Genomic DNA, 18566 nt, shown 5'->3' with positions numbered 1-18566 from the left:
AAAGATGAACGGAGCAAAGTACAGAGAGATCCTTGATGAAAACCTGCTCCAGAGCGCTCAGGACCTCTGACTGGGGTGAAGGTTCATCTTCCAACAGGACAATGACCCTAAGCACACAGCCAAGACAATGCAGGAGTGGCTTCGGGACAAGTCTCTGAATGTCCTTGAGTGGCCCAGCCAGAGCCCGGACTTGAACCCGATCGAACATCTCTGGAGAGACCTGAAAATAGCTGTGCAGCCAGCTTGAGAGGATCTGCAGAGAAGAATAGGAGAAACTCCCCAAATACAGGTGTGCAAAGTTTGTAGCATCATACCCAAGAAGACTCGAGTCTGTAATCGCTGCCAAAGGTGCTTTAACAAAGTACTGAGTAAAGGGTCTGAATACTTCTGTAAATGTGATATTTCCGGGTTTTTTTCATTTGAAAACATGTCTAAAAACCTGTTTTTGCTTTGTCATTATGGGGTACTGTGTGTAGATTGATGAGGGTAAATAACTATTTAATCCATTTTAGAATAAGACTGTATGTGGGACAAGGGCGTAAGGAATCTAGGCTATTTCTTCCTACAACCACAGAGTTGTCAGTCACACCCTAGCTGACTACACCCTGCAGTGCTTTACGTCTGAGGTAAAACATTTTCCATCCAGAAGAAAATGTCTGTTTGTGCTGCAACAGAAGGAGCCAAAGACTCAGCTGGAGCACTGACACATCTGGTATGGAGAGAGACTCAGCTGGAACACTGACACATCTGGTATGGAGAGAGATTCAGCTGGGACACTGACACGTCTGGTATGGAGAGAGATTCAGCTGGGACACTGACACGTCTGGTATGGAGAGAGACTCGGCTGGAAAACTGACACATCTGGTATGGAGAGAGACTCAGCTGGAACACTGACACATCTGGTATGGAGAGAGACTGGGCTGGAACACTGACACATCTGGTATGGAGAGAGACTGGGCTGGAACACTGACACATCTGGTACGGAGAGAGACTCAGCTGGAGCACTGACACATCTGGTACGGAGAGAGACTCAGCTGGAACACTGACACGTCTGGTATGGAGAGAGACTCAGCTGGAGCACTGACACGTCTGGTATGGAGAGAGACTCGGCTGGAACACTGACACATCTGGTACGGAGAGAGACTCGGCTGGAACACTGACACGTCTGGTATGGAGAGAGACTCAGCTGGAACACTGACACATCTGGTATGGAGAGAGACTGGGCTGGAACACTGACACATCTGGTATGGAGAGAGACTGGGCTGGAACACTGACACATCTGGTACGGAGAGAGACTCAGCTGGAGCACTGACACATCTGGTACGGAGAGAGACTCAGCTGGAACACTGACACGTCTGGTATGGAGAGAGACTCGGCTGGAGCACTGACACGTCTGGTATGGAGAGAGACTCGGCTGGAACACTGACACATCTGGTACGGAGAGAGACTCGGTTGGAACACTGACACGTCTGGTACGGAGAGAGACTCGGCTGGAACACTGACACATCTGGTACGGAGAGAGACTCGGCTGGAACACTGACATCTGGTATGGCGGGAGGAAGTATCGCCTTACTAAACACCCCATAGCAGCACACACACACACACACACACACACACACACACACACACACACACACACACACACACACACACACACACACACACACACACACACACACACACACACACACACACACACACCATAGCGTGAAGGTCACAAACACACATTTTAGGGCTAAGAGCTCACAGTGACATATTCTAGATTCTACCAACCTAAGGCTGGTTAAAACAGGATATGGAACAGAACAGAATCAACAAGGGGCTTTTTCTAAAACTGTGACCTCCAGCCTCTCAGTCACAACATCGGCCCACAATAGCACAACAACACAGCCTACACCCAAACACAGCCTACACCCAATGAGTTCCAATGCAACACCGTTCTGCACCTATTTGAGAGACGGATGGACACCAGTGTATTCCATCACAGCTCATACAGTGATGTAGGTCTACTATAGACTTCACTAGCTCATGTGACTTGGGCTAAATAAAACCAACTATCCTAAGCAGGTTGGACTGGGACGTGTGACATGACTGACTCCTAAATGGTACCCTATTCGCTATGGGGTCTTGTCAAAAGTAGTGCACTCTGTAGGGAGTAGGGTGCCATTTGGAAAAGATCCATAGCCCAGATCAGGTGAGGGTTAATGACATCACACTGCAGTGACAGAATGACAGACAGCATTCTGGTCTGGACAGCACCCACCACATAACATAACATACACCCCCACCTTAACAGTCTGGACAGCACCCACCACATAACATAACATACACCCCCACCTTAAGTCTGGACAGCACCCACCACATAACATAACATAACATACACTCCCACCTTGGCCTTCTAATAAACTGAGTATAAAAAACATTAAGGACACCTGCTCTTTCCATGACAGGCTGACCAGGTGAATCCAGGTGAAAGATATGATCCCTTATTGACGTCAGTGGTTAAATCCACTTCAATCAGTGTAGATGAAGGGGAGGAGACGGGTTAAAGAAGGGAGTTTTAAGCCTTGAGACAATTAAGACGTGGATTGTGTATTTGTGCCATTCAGAGGATGAATGGACAAGACAAAACAATTAAGTGCCTTGGAACAGCGTATGGTGGCAGGTTCCAGGCGCACCGGTTTGTGTCAAGAACTGCAATGCTGCTGGGTTTTTCACACTCAACAGTTTCCTGTGTATATCAATATTGGTCGACCACCCAAAGGACATCCAGCCAACTTGACACAACTGTGGGAAACATTGGCGTCAACATGGACCAGTATCCCTGTGGATGGGGGTTTAATTAGAAATGTGTTTTTAATATTTGGTATACTCAGTGTATATCATATATCACCCCCGGTATAGCCCAACTCCTAACCATATATATCACCCTCGTTATAGCTCAACTCCTAACCATATATATCACCCTCGTTATAGCCCAACGCCTGACCAGATAAACTGTATCACCCTCGTTATAGCTCAACTCCTAACCATATATATCACCCTCGTTATAGCCCAACACCTCACCAGATAAACTGTATCACCCCCGTTATAGCCCAACACCTGACCAGATAAACTGTATCACCCCGTTATAGCCCAACACCTCACCAGATAAACTGCATCACCCCCGTTATAGCCCAACACCTCACCAGATAAACTGTATCACCCCCGTTATAGCCCAACGCCTGACCAGATATACTGTATCACCCCCGTTATAGCCCAACACCTCACCAGATATACTGTATCACCCCCGTTATAGCCCAACACCTCACCAGATACTGTATCACCCCTGTTATAACCCAACACCTGACCAGAAACTGTATCACCCCCGTTATAGCCCAACACCTGACCAGATATACTGTATCACCCCCGTTATAGCCCAACACCTCACCAGATACTGTATCACCCCCGTTATAACCCAACACCTGACCAGAAACTGTATCACCCCCGTTATAACCCAACACCTGACCAGATACTGTATCACCCCCGTTATAACCCAACACCTGACCAGATAACTGTATCACCCCCGTTATAACCCAACACCTGACCAGATACTGTATCACCCCCGTTATAGCCCAACACCTCACCAGATACTGTATCACCCCTGTTATAACCCAACACCTGACCAGAAACTGTATCACCCCCGTTATAACCCAACACCTGACCAGAAACTGTATCACCCCCGTTATAACCCAACACCTGACCAGAAACTGTATCACCCCCGTTATAGCCCAACACCTGACCAGATACTGTATCACCCCCGTTATAACCCAACACCTGACCAGATACTGTATCACCCCTGTTATAGCCCAACACCTGACCAGATAACTGTATCACCCCTGTTATAGCCCAACACCTGACCAGATACTGTATCACCCCCGTTATAGCCCAACACCTCACCAGATACTGTATCACCCCCCGTTATAGCCCAACACCTGACCAGATAACTGTATCACCCCCGTTATAACCCAACGCCTGACCAGATAACTGTATCACCCCCGTTATAACCCAACACCTGACCAGATATACTGTATCACCCCCGTTATAACCCAACACCTGACCAGATATACTGTATCACCCCCGTTATAACCCAACACCTGACCAGATATACTGTATCACCCCTGTTATAGCCCAACACCTGACCAGATAACTGTATCACCCCCGTTATAACCCAACACCTGACCAGATAACTGTATCACCCCCGTTATAACCCAACGCCTGACCAGATAACTGTATCACCCCCGTTATAACCCAACACCTGACCAGATATACTGTATCACCCCCGTTATAACCCAACACCTGACCAGATATACTGTATCACCCCCGTTATAGCCCAACGCCTGACAAGGATGTTTCCCCTCTAGGTGTCTGACTGGAAGAGATTGACTCAAAATGAACCAGACATTTTGTATAGTTCTGCCAAGTGCCAACTGATGGAAAAGATTAGAAGCCTGTTCTACACACATTCAATTCCAGGAGTGCTAGTTTATTGTGTAGCGCAAAGTGGCTATGCAGGAGCAAAGAAAACACAAGATTACGATACAGGTCTATGGTATTGGAACAGACTAGCAGCCTGTCCAGGGGGTGCACCTGTATCAAGCTGTGTCATGCTACAGAACCAGGAGATAGGCTCCTGCTCCTACGAGCCGCTCTCCTAGGAGTCGTCCTTTTCCCATAAACCTCTCCACAGTGAGGGAAGTGAAACGTCTTGTTGTAAAGGGCATGAAGCCGAGAGACACAGAGAGAGAGAGAGAGAGAGAGAGACAGACTCAGCAGAGAGAGAGAGAGAGAGAGAGAGAGAGAGAGAGAGAGAGAGAGAGAGAGAGAGACACAGAGAGAGAGAGAGAGAGAGAGAGAGAGAGAGAGAGAGAGAGAGAGAGAGAGAGAGAGAGAGACTCAGCAGAGAGAGAGAGAACCCACTGGATTCTCCAATTACCTTGAATGAGTTACAGGACAAAATAAAAACCCTCCAACCCAAAAAGGCCTGTGGTGTTGATGGTATCCTTAATGAAATGATCAAATATACAGACAACAAATTCCAATTGGCTATACTAAAACTCTTTAACATCGTCCTTAGCTCTGGCATCTTCCCCAATATTTGGAACCAAGGACTGATCACCCCAATCCACAAAAGTGGAGACAAATTTGACCCCAATAACTACCGTGGGATATGCGTCAACAGTAACCTTGGGAAAATCCTCTGCATTATCATTAACAGCAGACTCGTACATTTCCTCAATGAAAACAATGTACTGAGCAAATGTCAAATTGGCTTTTTACCAAATTACCGTACAACAGACCATGTATTCACCCTACACACCCTAATTGACAACCAAACAAACCAAAACAAAGGCAAAGTCTTCTCATGCTTTGTTGATTTCAAAAAAGCCTTCGACTCAATTTGGCATGAGGGTCTGCTATACAAATTGATGGAAAGTGGTGTTGGGGGTAAAACATACGACATTATAAAATCCATGTACACAAATAACAAGTGTGCGGTTAAAATTGGCAAAAAACACACACATTTCTTCACACAGGGTCGTGGGGTGAGACAGGGATGCAGCTTAAGCCCCACCCTCTTCAACATATATATCAACGAATTGGCGCGGGCACTAGAACAGTCTGCAGCACCCGGTCTCACCCTACTAGAATCCGAAGTCAAATGTCTACTGTTTGCTGATGATCTGGTGCTTCTGTCACCAACCAAGGAGGGCCTACAGCAGCACCTAGATCTTCTGCACAGATTCTGTCAGACCTGGGCCCTGACAGTAAATCTCAGTAAGACCAAAATAATGGTGTTCCAAAAAAGGTCCAGTCACCAGGACCACAAATTCCATCTAGACACCGTTGCCCTAGAGCACACAAAAAACTATACATACCTCGGCCTAAACATCAGCACCACAGGTAACTTCCACAAAGCTGTGAACGATCTGAGAGACAAGGCAAGAAGGGCCTTGTATGCCATCAAAAGGAACATAAATTTCAACATACCAATTAGGATCTGGCTAAAAATACTTGAATCAGTCATAGAGCCCATTGCCCTTTATGGTTGTGAGGTCTGGGGTCCGCTCACCAACCAAGATTTCACAAAATGGGACAAACACCAAATTGAGACTCTGCATGCAGAATTCTGCAAAAATATCCTCCGTGTACAACGTAGAACACCAAATAATGCATGCAGAGCAGAATTAGGCCGATACCCACTAATTATCAAAATCCAGAAAAGAGACGTTAAATTCTACAACCACCTAAAAGGAAGCGATTCCCAAACCTTCCATAACAAAGCCATCACCTACAGAGAGATGAACCTGGAGAAGAGTCCCCTAAGCAAGCTGGTCCTAGGGCTCTGTTCACAAACACAAACACACCCCACAGAGCCCCAGGACAACAGCACAATTAGACCCAACCAAATCATGAGAAAACAAAAAGATAATTACTTGACACATTGGAAAGAATTAACAAAAAAACAGAGCAAACTAGAATGCTATTTGGCCCTAAACAGAGAGTACACAGTGGCAGAATACCTGACCACTGTGACTGACCCAAACTTAAGGAAAGCTTTGACTATGTACAGACTCAGTGAGCATAGCCTTGCTATTGAGAAAGGCCGCCGTAGGCAGACATGGCTCTCAAGAGAAGACAGGCTATGTGCACACTGCCCACAAAATGAGGTGGAAACTGAGCTGCACTTCCTAACCTCCTGCCCAATGTATGACCATATTAGAGAGACATATTTCCCTCAGATTACACAGATCCACAAAGAATTTGAAAACAAATCCAATTTTGATAAACTCCCATATCTACTGGGAGAAATTCCACAGTGTGCCATCACAGCAGCAAGATTTGTGACCTGTTGCCACAAGAAAAGGGCAACCAGTGAAGAACAAACACCATTGTAAATACAACCCATATTTATGCTTATTTATTTTAACTTGTGTGCTTTAACCATTTGTACATTGTTACAACACTGTATATATATAATATAACATTTGTAATGTCTTTATTGTTTTGAAACTTCTGTATGTGTAATGTTTACTGTTAATTTGTATTGTTTATTTCACTTTTGTATAATATCTACCTCACTTGCTTTGGCAATGTTAACACATGTTTCCCATGCCAATAAAGCCCCTTGAATTGAATTGAATTGAATTGAGAGAGAGAGAGAGAGAGAGAGAGAGAGAGAGAGAGAGAGAGAGAGAGAGAGAGAGAGAGAGAGAGAGAGAGAGAGAGAGAGAGAGAGAGAGAGAGAGAGAGAGAGAGAGAGAGAGAGAGAGAGAGAGAGAGCGAGAGCGAGAGCGAGCGAGAGAGAGCGAGAGAGAGCGAGAGAGAGCGAGCGAGAGCGAGAGAGAGCGAGCGAGAGCGAGAGAGAGCGAGCGAGAGCGCGAGAGAGAGAGCGAGAGAGAGCGAGAGAGAGCGAGAGAGAGCGAGAGAGAGCGAGAGAGAGCGAGAGAGAGCGAGAGAGAGCGAGAGAGAGAGAGAGAGAGAGAGAGACTCAGCAGAGAGAGAGGGAGAGAGACTCAGCAGAGAGAGAGAGAGAGACACTCAGCAGAGAGAGAGAGAGAGAGAGAGAGAGAGAGAGAGAGAGACTCAGCAGAGAGAGAGAGAGAGACACTCAGCAGAGACACAGAGAGAGAGAGAGAGAGAGAGAGACTCAGCAGAGAGAGAGAGAGAGAGACAGAGAGAGAGAGACTCAGCAGAGAGAGAGAGAGAGACACTCAGCAGAGACACAGAGAGAGAGAGAGAGAGAGAGACTCAGCAGAGAGAGAGAGAGAGGGAGAGAGACTCAGCAGAGAGAGAGAGAGAGACACTCAGCAGAGAGAGAGAGAGAGACACTCAGCAGAGACACAGAGAGAGAGAGAGAGAGAGAGAGAGACTCAGCAGAGAGAGAGAGACTCAGCAGAGAGAGAGAGAGAGACAGAGAGAGAGAGACTCAGCAGAGAGAGAGAGAGAGACACTCAGCAGAGAGAGAGAGAGAGAGAGAGAGAGAAATGGATAGAAAGACCGATCGATGGAGAGAAATAAGGAGAAAGACAGAGACACAGAGGTAGAGAGATCGATAGAGACATTGCTCTCTGTCTGTCTCTTTCTCTCTCTTGTTGTGTCTCTATCCATTTCTCTACCCCTGTCTCTGTCTTTCTCCTTACTTTCTATCCATTTCTCTTCTCTCTCCCTCCCTACTGTCTCTCTCTCTCTGCTGAGTTTCTCTCTCCCTCCCTACTGTCTCTCTCTCTCTCTGCTGAGTTTCTCTCTCCCTCCCTACTGTCTCTCTCTCTCTCTGCTGAGTTTCTCTCTCCCTCCCTACTGTCTCTCTCTCTCTCTGCTGAGTTTCTCTCTCCCTCCCGTCTCTCTCTCTCTGCTGAGTTTCTCTCTCCCTCCCTACTGTCTCTCTGCTGAGTTTCTCTCTCCCTCCCTACTGTCTCTCTCTCTCTCTGCTGAGTTTCTCTCTCCCTCCCTACTGTCTCTCTCTGCTGAGTTTCTCTCTCCCTCCCTACTGTCTCTCTCTCTCTCTGCTGAGTTTCTCTCTCCCTCCCTACTGTCTCTCTCTCTCTGCTGAGTTTCTCTCTCCCTCCCTACTGTCTCTCTCTCTCTGCTGAGTTTCTCTCTCCCTCCCTACTGTCTCTCTCTGCTGAGTTTCTCTCTCCCTCCCTACTGTCTCTCTCTCTCTGCTGAGTTTCTCTCTCCCTCCCTACTGTCAATTCAATTCAATTCAAGGGGCTTTATTGGCATGTGAAACATGTGTTAACATTGCCAAAGCAAGTGAGGTAGATAATATACAAAAGTTAAATGAACAATAAAAATTAACAGTAAACATTACACATACAGAAGTTTCAAAACAATAAAGACATCACAAATGTTATATTGTATATATACAGTGTTGTAACAATGTACAAATGGTTAAAGTACACAAGGGAAAATAAATAAGCATAAATATGGGTGGTATTTACAATGGTGTTTGTACTGTCTCTCTCTCTCTCTCTGCTGAGTTTCTCTCTCCCTCCCTACTGTCTCTCTCTCTCTGCTGAGTTTCTCTCTCCCTCCCTACGGTCTCTCTCTCTCTGCTGAGTCTCTGTCTCAGAGGGCTGTATGTTCATGTCCTAACATGTTCTGCTAACAGCTAGCTGGGTTGTGTCATTCCCATTCAAACACATCAGGAGTTGTTTGGACCCGACTGGCTAAATGACTGACTGCTCTCTATCATTCTCTACCTGTCCCTCTCTCTGTCTGTCCCTCTCTCTGCCTGTCCCTCTCTCTGCCTGTCTGTCCCTCTCTCTGCCTGTCTGTCCCTCTCTCTGCCTGCCTGTCCCTCTCTCTGCCTGCCTGTCCCTCTCTCTGTCTGCCTGTCCCTCTCTCTGTCTGCCTGTCCCTCTCTCTGTCTGCCTGTCCCTCTCTCTGTCTGCCTGTCCCTCTCTCTGTCTGCCTGTCCCTCTCTCTGTCTGCCTGTCCCTCTCTCTGTCTAATAGACTCATACAGGCCTTCCCATCTTATCCCTAACTAGTAACAGACCAATAGACTCATACAGGCCTTCCCCTCTTATCCCTAACTAGTAACAGACCAATAGACTCATACAGGCCTTCCCCTCTTATCCCTAACTAGTAACAGACCAATAAACTCATACAGGCCTCCCATCTTATCCCTAACTAGTAACAGACCAATAGACTCATACAGGCCTTCCCCTCGTATCCCTAACTAGTAACAGACCAATAGACTCATACAGGCCTTCCCCTCTTATCCCTAACTAGTAACAGACCAATAGACTCATACAGGCCTTCCCCTCTTATCCCTAACTAGTAACAGACCAATAGACTCATACAGGCCTTCCCCTCTTATCCCTAACTAGTAACAGACCAATAGACTCATACAGGCCTTCCCCTCTTATCCCTAACTAGTAACAGACCAATAGACTCATACAGGCCTTCCCCTCTTATCCCTAACTAGTAACAGACCAATAGACTCATACAGGCCTTCCCCTCTTATCCCTAACTAGTAACAGACCAATAGACTCATACAGGCCTTCCCCTCTTATCCCTAACTAGTAACAGACCAATAGACTCATACAGGCCTTCCCCTCTTATCCCTAACTAGTAACAGACCAATAGACTCATACAGGCCTTCCCCTCTTATCCCTAACTAGTAACAGACAACAGCATACCTTAATCATCTAGCCTGAGTAGAAGAAGTTACGCATACAAATATTTAGAGTATTACTGTATAAATCAACTTAAACACGAATAAATATGTTTCTTGGCCAGAATAAAACCGGTTCTGTTTTCATTCTACTGAGGACCGGGCTGTGGTCTATGATGTAATGTAGACGGTACTGAGCGGTCGGGTCAACCACAGTGAAGGACGCAGGCAGGACACAGAGAGGTACACAACAACATTAATAATAGCCTCCGCCTGTCTGTGTGTGTCTGTCCGTCCAGCACCAGGGCTCTGTTACATCAGTGCTACAGACCTCAGCATAAGGACAGGCTTACTGTGTGTGTCTGTCCGTCCAGCACCAGGGCTCTGTTACATCAGTGCTACAGACCTCAGCATAAGGACAGGCTTACTGTGTGTTGCTTGGTTACAAAGCCTACAGCTAAAAAAAAATGACTCCGGTATTAAAACGGTCATAAAATGACACTGGTCTAAACTCAAACTGAAACGGCAGGTAACCCTATAAAAACAACTGTCTGTCTGTCTGTCTGTCTGTTAACAGCAGGTAACCCTATAAAAACAACTGTCTGTCTGTCTGTCTGTCTGTTAACAGCAGGTAACCCTATAAAAACAACTGTCTGTCTGTCTGTCTGTTAACAGCAGGTAACCCTATAAAAACAACTGTCTGTCTGTCTGTCTGTTAACAGCAGGTAACCCTATAAAAACAACTGTCTGTCTGTCTGTCTGTCTGTCTGTCTGTCTGTCTGTCTGTCTGTCTGTCTGTCTGTCTGTTAACAGCAGGTAACCCTATAAAAACAACTGTCTGTCTGTCTGTTAACAGCAGGTAACCCTATAAAACCAACTGTCTGTCTGTCTGTTAACAGCAGGTAACCCTATAAAAACAACTGTCTGTCTGTTAACAGCAGGTAACCCTATAAAAACAACTGTCTGTCTGTCTGTTAACAGCAGGTAACCCTATAAAAACAACTGTCTGTCAGTCTGTTAACAGCAGGTAACCCTATAAAAACAACTGTCTGTCTGTCTGTTAACAGCAGGTAACCCTATAAAAACAACTGTCTGTCTGTCTGTTAACAGCAGGTAACCCTATAAAAACAACTGTCTGTCTGTTAACAGCAGGTAACCCTATAAAAACAACTGTCTGTCAGTCTGTTAACAGCAGGTAACCCTATAAAAACAACTGTCTGTCTGTCTGTTAACAGCAGGTAACCCTATAAAAACAACTGTCTGTCAGTCTGTTAACAGCAGGTAACCCTATAAAAACAACTGTCTGCCTGTCTGTTAACAGCAGGTAACCCTATAAAAACAACTGTCTGTCTGTCTGTCTGTCTGTCTGTCTGTCTGTCTGTCTGTCTGTCTGTCTGTCTGTTAACAGCAGGTAACCCTATAAAAACAACTGTCTGTCAGTCTGTTAACAGCAGGTAACCCTATAAAAACAACTGTCTGTCAGTCTGTTAACAGCAGGTAACCCTATAAAAACAACTGTCTGCCTGTCTGTTAACAGCAGGTAACCCTATAAAAACAACTGTCTGTCTGTCTGTTAACAGCAGGTAACCCTATAAAAACAACTGTCTGTCAGTCTGTTAACAGCAGGTAACCCTATAAAAACAACTGTCTGTCAGTCTGTTAACAGCAGGTAACCCTATAAAAACAACTGTCTGTCAGTCTGTTAACAGCAGGTAACCCTATAAAAACAACTGTCTGTCAGTCTGTTAACAGCAGGTAACCCTATAAAAACAACTGTCTGTCAGTCTGTTAACAGCAGGTAACCCTATAAAAACAACTGTCTGTCTGTCTGTTAACAGCAGGTAACCCTATAAAAACAACTGTCTGTCTGTCTGTTAACAGCAGGTAACCCTATAAAAACAACTGTCTGTCTGTCTGTTAACAGCAGGTAACCCTATAAAAACAACTGTCTGTCTGTCTGTTAACAGCAGGTAACCCTATAAAAACAACTGTCTGTCAGTCTGTTAACAGCAGGTAACCCTATAAAAACAACTGTCTGTCTGTTAACAGCAGGTAACCCTATAAAAACAACTGTCTGTCTGTCTGTTAACAGCAGGTAACCCTATAAAAACAACTGTCTGTCAGTCTGTTAACAGCAGGTAACCCTATAAAAACAACTGTCTGTCAGTCTGTTAACAGCAGGTAACCCTATAAAAACAACTGTCTGTCTGTCTGTTAACAGCAGGTAACCCTATAAAAACAACTGTCTGTCTGTCTGTCTGTCTGTTAACAGCAGGTAACCCTATAAAAACAACTGTCTGTCAGTCTGTTAACAGCAGGTAACCCTATAAAAACAACTGTATGTCTGTCTGTTAACAGCAGGTAACCCTATAAAAACAACTGTCTGTCAGTCTGTTAACAGCAGGTAACCCTATAAAAACAACTGTCTGTCTGTCTTAACAGCAGGTAACCCTATCAAAACAACTGTCTGTCTGTCTGTTAACAGCAGGTAACCCTATAAAAACAACTGTCTGTCAGTCTGTTAACAGCAGGTAACCCTATAAAAACAACTGTCTGTCAGTCTGTTAACAGCAGGTAACCCTATAAAAACAACTGTCTGTCAGTCTGTTAACAGCAGGTAACCCTATAAAAACAACTGTCTGTCAGTCTGTTAACAGCAGGTAACCCTATAAAAACAACTGTCTGTCTGTCTGTTAACAGCAGGTAACCCTATAAAAACAACTGTCTGTCAGTCTGTTAACAGCAGGTAACCCTATAAAAACAACTGTCTGTCTGTCTGTTAACAGCAGGTAACCCTATAAAAACAACTGTCTGTCTGTTAACAGCAGGTAACCCTATAAAAACAACTGTCTGTCAGTCTGTTAACAGCAGGTAACCCTATAAAAACAACTGTCTGTCTGTTAACAGGTAACCCTATAAAAACAACTGTCTGTCTGTCTGTCTGTCTGTCTGTCTGTCTGTCTGTCTGTCTGTCTGTCTGTCTGTTAACAGCAGGTAACCCTATAAAAACAACTGTCTGTCTGTCTGTCTGTCTGTCTGTCTGTCTGTCTGTCTGTCTGTCTGTCAGTCTGTTAACAGCAGGTAACCCTATAAAAACAACTGTCTGTCTGTCTGTCTGTTAACAGGTAACCCTATAAAAACAACTGTCTGTCTGTCTGTCAGTCTGTTAACAGGTAACCCTATAAAAACAACTGTCTGTCTGTCTGTCTGTCTGTCAGTCTGTTAACAGCAGGTAACCCTATAAAAACAACTGTCTGTCTGTCTGTCTGTTAACAGCAGGTAACCCTATAAAAACAACTGTCTGTCAGTCTGTTAACAGCAGGTAACCCTATAAAAACAACTGTCTGTCTGTCTGTTAACAGCAGGTAACCCTATAAAAACAACTGTCTGTCTGTCTGTCTGTTAACAGCAGGTAACCCTATAAAAACAACTGTCTGTCTGTCTGTTAACAGCAGGTAACCCTATAAAAACAACTGTCTGTCTGTTAACAGGTAACCCTATCAAAACCACCAACTGTCTGTCTGTCTGTCTGTCTGTTAACAGGTAAACCTATAAAAACCACCAACTGTCTGTCTGTCTGTCTGTTAACAGGTAAACCTATAAAAACCACCAACTGTCTGTCTGTTAACAGCAGGTAACCCTATAAAAACCACCAACTGTCTGTCTGTCTGTTAACAGCAGGTAACCCTATAAAAACCACCAACTGTCTGTCTGTCTGTTAACAGGTAAACCTATAAAACCACCGTCTGTCTGTCTGTCAACAGTGTTTATTGTCTCTCTCTTCACTCCTCTGAGGTAAAATAGACACTGGATCCTGTTGGAAGGAATCAAGCAATCAAAGTAGGTAAATACAACAGAAACAAGAGGATTCTTACCTTCTTCTGGTACCACACCACAGCATCTCGCACTTTGGACGCCATTTACATGTCAGAGGTCACCAGCTGGGGCATTTTAGGCTGTAAAACGGAGAGAACGAGAGAGAGAGAGAGAGAGAGAGATCAGTCAATGAGGAGTCTGTGTTGCTTCGCATAGCTTTTAAAGCCTCTACCTGCTGGGCAGGTGTGTCATGCTCTGTGACATCACACACACACACCTCATTAATAGTGAGGCGAGCCTTTGAGAGGAACAGGCAGTCTCTCTTGACAGTACCTTGGCTCCCGCGACATATACACACACACACGCGAAGTAGAGAAGCTAATCAGGAAGCTGGCAGCGCTGTGTTGCTGCCACCATCCTATTCATATTCAATACCAGACACACAGAACGGTCAGCAGAGAAGCTGGTCTGGTCAGAGCTCAGACTGAGGGGAGTCAGTCTCTCTCTCTAAACAGATGGACTGTTATGTGAAGGGGAGTCAGTCTCTCTCTCTAAACAGATGGGCTGTTATGTGAAGGGGAGTCAGTCTCTCTCTCTCTCTAAACAGATGGGCTGTTATGTGAAGGGGAGTTAGTCTCTCTCTCTAAACAGATGGACTGTTATGTGAAGGGGAGTCAGTCTCTCTCTCTAAACAGATGGGCTGTTATGTGAAGGGGAGTCAGTCTCTCTCTCTAAACAGATGGGCTGTTATGTGAAGGGGAGTCAGTCTCTCTCTCTAAACAGATGGACTGTTATGTGAAGGGGAGTCAGTCTCTCTCTCTCTAAACAGATGGACTGTTATGTGAAGGGGAGTCAGTCTCTCTCTCTAAACAGATGGGCTGTTATGTGAAGGGGAGTCAGTCTCTCTCTCTAAACAGATGGACTGTTATGTGAAGGGGAGTCAGTCTCTCTCTCTAAACAGATGGACTGTTATGTGAAGGGGAGTCAGTCTCTCTCTCTAAACAGATGGGCTGTTATGTGAAGGGGAGTTAGTCTCTCTCTCTAAACAGATGGACTGTTATGTGAAGGGGAGTCAGTCTCTCTCTCTAAACAGATGGGCTGTTATGTGAAGGGGAGTCAGTCTCTCTCTCTAAACAGATGGGCTGTTATGTGAAGGGGAGTCAGTCTCTCTCTCTCTAAACAGATGGGCTGTTATGTGAAGGGGAGTTAGTCTCTCTCTCTAAACAGATGGGCTGTTATGTGAAGGGGAGTCAGTCTCTCTCTCTAAACAGATGGACTGTTATGTGAAGGGGAGTCAGTCTCTCTCTCTAAACAGATGGGCTGTTATGTGAAGGGGAGTTAGTCTCTCTCTCTAAACAGATGGACTGTTATGTGAAGGGGAGTTAGTCTCTCTCTCTAAACAGATGGGCTGTTATGTGAAGGGGAGTCAGTCTCTCTCTCTCTCTAAACAGATGGGCTGTTATGTGAAGGGGAGTCAGTCTCTCTCTCTCTCTAAACAGATGGGCTGTTATGTGAAGGGGAGTCAGTCTCTCTCTCTAAACAGATGGGCTGTTATGTGAAGGGGAGTCAGTCTCTCTCTCTAAACAGATGGACTGTTATGTGAAGGGGAGTTAGTCTCTCTCTCTAAACAGATGGGCTGTTATGTGAAGGGGAGTTAGTCTCTCTCTCTCTCTAAACAGATGGGCTGTTATGTGAAGGGGAGTCAGTCTCTCTCTCTAAACAGATGGACTGTTATGTGAAGGGGAGTCAGTCTCTCTCTCTAAACAGATGGACTGTTATGTGAAGGGGAGTCAGTCTCTCTCTCTAAACAGATGGGCTGTTATGTGAAGGGGAGTCAGTCTCTCTCTCTAAACAGATGGACTGTTATGTGAAGGGGAGTTAGTCTCTCTCTCTAAACAGATGGGCTGTTATGTGAAGGGGAGTTAGTCTCTCTCTCTAAACAGATGGGCTGTTATGTGAAGGGGAGTCAGTCTCTCTCTCTCTCTAAACAGATGGGCTGTTATGTGAAGGGGAGTCAGTCTCTCTCTCTAAACAGATGGACTGTTATGTGAAGGGGAGTCAGTCTCTCTCTCTAAACAGATGGGCTGTTATGTGAAGGGGAGTCAGTCTCTCTCTCTAAACAGATGGACTGTTATGTGAAGGGGAGTTAGTCTCTCTCTCTAAACAGATGGGCTGTTATGTGAAGGGGAGTTAGTCTCTCTCTCTAAACAGATGGGCTGTTATGTGAAGGGGAGTCAGTCTCTCTCTCTAAACAGATGGGCTGTTATGTGAAGGGGAGTCAGTCTCTCTCTCTAAACAGATGGACTGTTATGTGAAGGGGAGTTAGTCTCTCTCTCTAAACAGATGGGCTGTTATGTGAAGGGGAGTCAGTCTCTCTCTCTAAACAGATGGGCTGTTATGTGAAGGGGAGTCAGTCTCTCTCTCTCTCTAAACAGATGGGCTGTTATGTGAAGGGGAGTCAGTCTCTCTCTCTAAACAGATGGGCTGTTATGTGAAGGGGAGTCAGTCTCTCTCTCTAAACAGATGGGCTGTTATGTGAAGGGGAGTTAGTCTCTCTCTCTAAACAGATGGGCTGTTATGTGAAGGGGAGTTAGTCTCTCTCTCTCTCTAAACAGATGGACTGTTATGTGAAGGGGAGTTAGTCTCTCTCTCTAAACAGATGGGCTGTTATGTGAAGGGGAGTCAGTCTCTCTCTCTAAACAGATGGGCTGTTATGTGAAGGGGAGTCAGTCTCTCTCTCTAAACAGATGGGCTGTTATGTGAAGGGGAGTTAGTCTCTCTCTCTAAACAGATGGGCTGTTATGTGAAGGGGAGTCAGTCTCTCTCTCTAAACAGATGGGCTGTTATGTGAAGGGGAGTCAGTCTCTCTCTCTAAACAGATGGACTGTTATGTGAAGGGGAGTCAGTCTCTCTCTCTAAATAGATGGGCTGTTATGTGAAGGGGAGTCAGTCTCTCTCTCTCTAAACAGATGGGCTGTTATGTGAAGGGGAGTCAGTCTCTCTCTCTAAACAGATGGGCTGTTATGTGAAGGGGAGTCAGTCTCTCTCTCTAAACAGATGGGCTGTTATGTGAAGGGGACTCAGTCTCTCTCTCTAAACAGATGGACTGTTATGTGAAGGGGAGTCAGTCTCTCTCTCCCTCTCTAAACAGATGGGCTGTTATGTGAAGGGGAGTCAGTCTCTCTCTCTCTAAACAGATGGGCTGTTATGTGAAGGGGAGTCAGTCTCTCTCTCTAAACAGATGGGCTGTTATGTGAAGGGGAGTCAGTCTCTCTCTCTAAACAGATGGGCTGTTATGTGAAGGGGAGTCAGTCTCTCTCTCTCTAAACAGATGGGCTGTTATGTGAAGGGGAGTCAGTCTCTCTCTCTAAACAGATGGGCTGTTATGTGAAGGGGAGTCAGTCTCTCTCTCTAAACAGATGGGCTGTTATGTGAAGGGGAGTCAGTCTCTCTCTCTAAACAGATGGGCTGTTATGTGAAGGGGAGTCAGTCTCTCTCTCTCTAAACAGATGGGCTGTTATGTGAAGGGGAGTCAGTCTCTCTCTCTAAACAGATGGGCTGTTATGTGAAGGGGAGTCAGTCTCTCTCTCTAAACAGATGGGCTGTTATGTGAAGGGGAGTCAGTCTCTCTCTCTAAACAGATGGGCTGTTATGTGAAGGGGAGTCAGTCTCTCTCTCTAAACAGATGGGCTGTTATGTGAAGGGGAGTCAGTCTCTCTCTCTAAACAGATGGGCTGTTATGTGAAGGGGAGTTAGTCTCTCTCTAAACAGATGAGTGTTGCTTGACATTTCTCAAGGCCTGCATTCAGGTGTGTGTGCAGGTGTGTGTGTGGGTGTACGGGTGTGTGTGTGTGTACGTGTGTGTGTGTGTGTGTATGGGTGTCTGTACGTGCGTGTGTGTGTGTGTGTGTGTGTGTGTACGTGCGTGTGTACGTGCGTGTGTGTGTGTGTGTGTGTGTGTGTGTGTGTGTGTACAGGTGTCTGTGTGTGTGTGTGTGTGTGTGTGTGTGTCTGAGTCTGAACAGGCGTGTCTTTGTGTGTCAGGCTCATAACAGAGCTACCGGTGGGTGTTGCTATGGTGACCAGTGAGCTGAGATAAGGCGGGGCTTTTTTTGTAAATGACATCGCCGAAGCCAAGCATCGGTAGGATAGTCAGTTTTACGAGGGTATGTTTGGCAGCATGAGTGAAGGAGGCTTTGTTGTGAAATAGGAAGCCGATTCTAGATTTCATTTTGGATTGGAGATGCTTAATGTGAGTCTGGAAGGAGAGTTTACAGTCTAACCAGACACCTAGGTATTTGTAGTTGTCCACATATTCTAAAGTCAGAACCGACGGGCGGGCAGGTGCGGGCAGCGATCGGTTGAAGAGCATGCATTTAGTTTTACTTTCATTTAAGAGCAGTTGGAGGCCACGGAAGGAGTGTTGTATGGCACTGAAACTCGTTTGGAGGTTTGTTAACACACAGTGTCCAAAGAAGAAGTATACAGAATGGTGTCGTCTGCATAGAGGTGGATCAGAGAATCAGCAAGAGCGACATCATTGATAAATACAGAGAAAAGAGTCGGTCCGAGAATTGAACCCTGTG

The 18566-nt window shown here is 45.6% G+C and overlaps 1 protein-coding gene across 1 annotated transcript in view; it reads right to left on the bottom strand.

Moving 5' to 3' along the window:
- The window catches only part of phtf2 (putative homeodomain transcription factor 2), a 150124-nt gene that overhangs the window by 63727 nt on the left and 67831 nt on the right, over nucleotides 1-18566 (bottom strand). Inside the window, exon 2 of the mRNA XM_038977727.1 lies at nucleotides 14040-14120. Within this exon, the coding sequence (XP_038833655.1) occupies nucleotides 14040-14084 (45 nt within the window). The 5' untranslated portion in view covers nucleotides 14085-14120. The remainder of the gene's footprint in view (nucleotides 1-14039; nucleotides 14121-18566) is intronic.

This window comes from Salvelinus namaycush, chromosome 38 (assembly GCF_016432855.1).
Source record: "Salvelinus namaycush isolate Seneca chromosome 38, SaNama_1.0, whole genome shotgun sequence".
NCBI lineage: Eukaryota > Metazoa > Chordata > Actinopteri > Salmoniformes > Salmonidae > Salvelinus > Salvelinus namaycush.
This window is presented reverse-complemented; position numbering and strand designations above follow the sequence as displayed.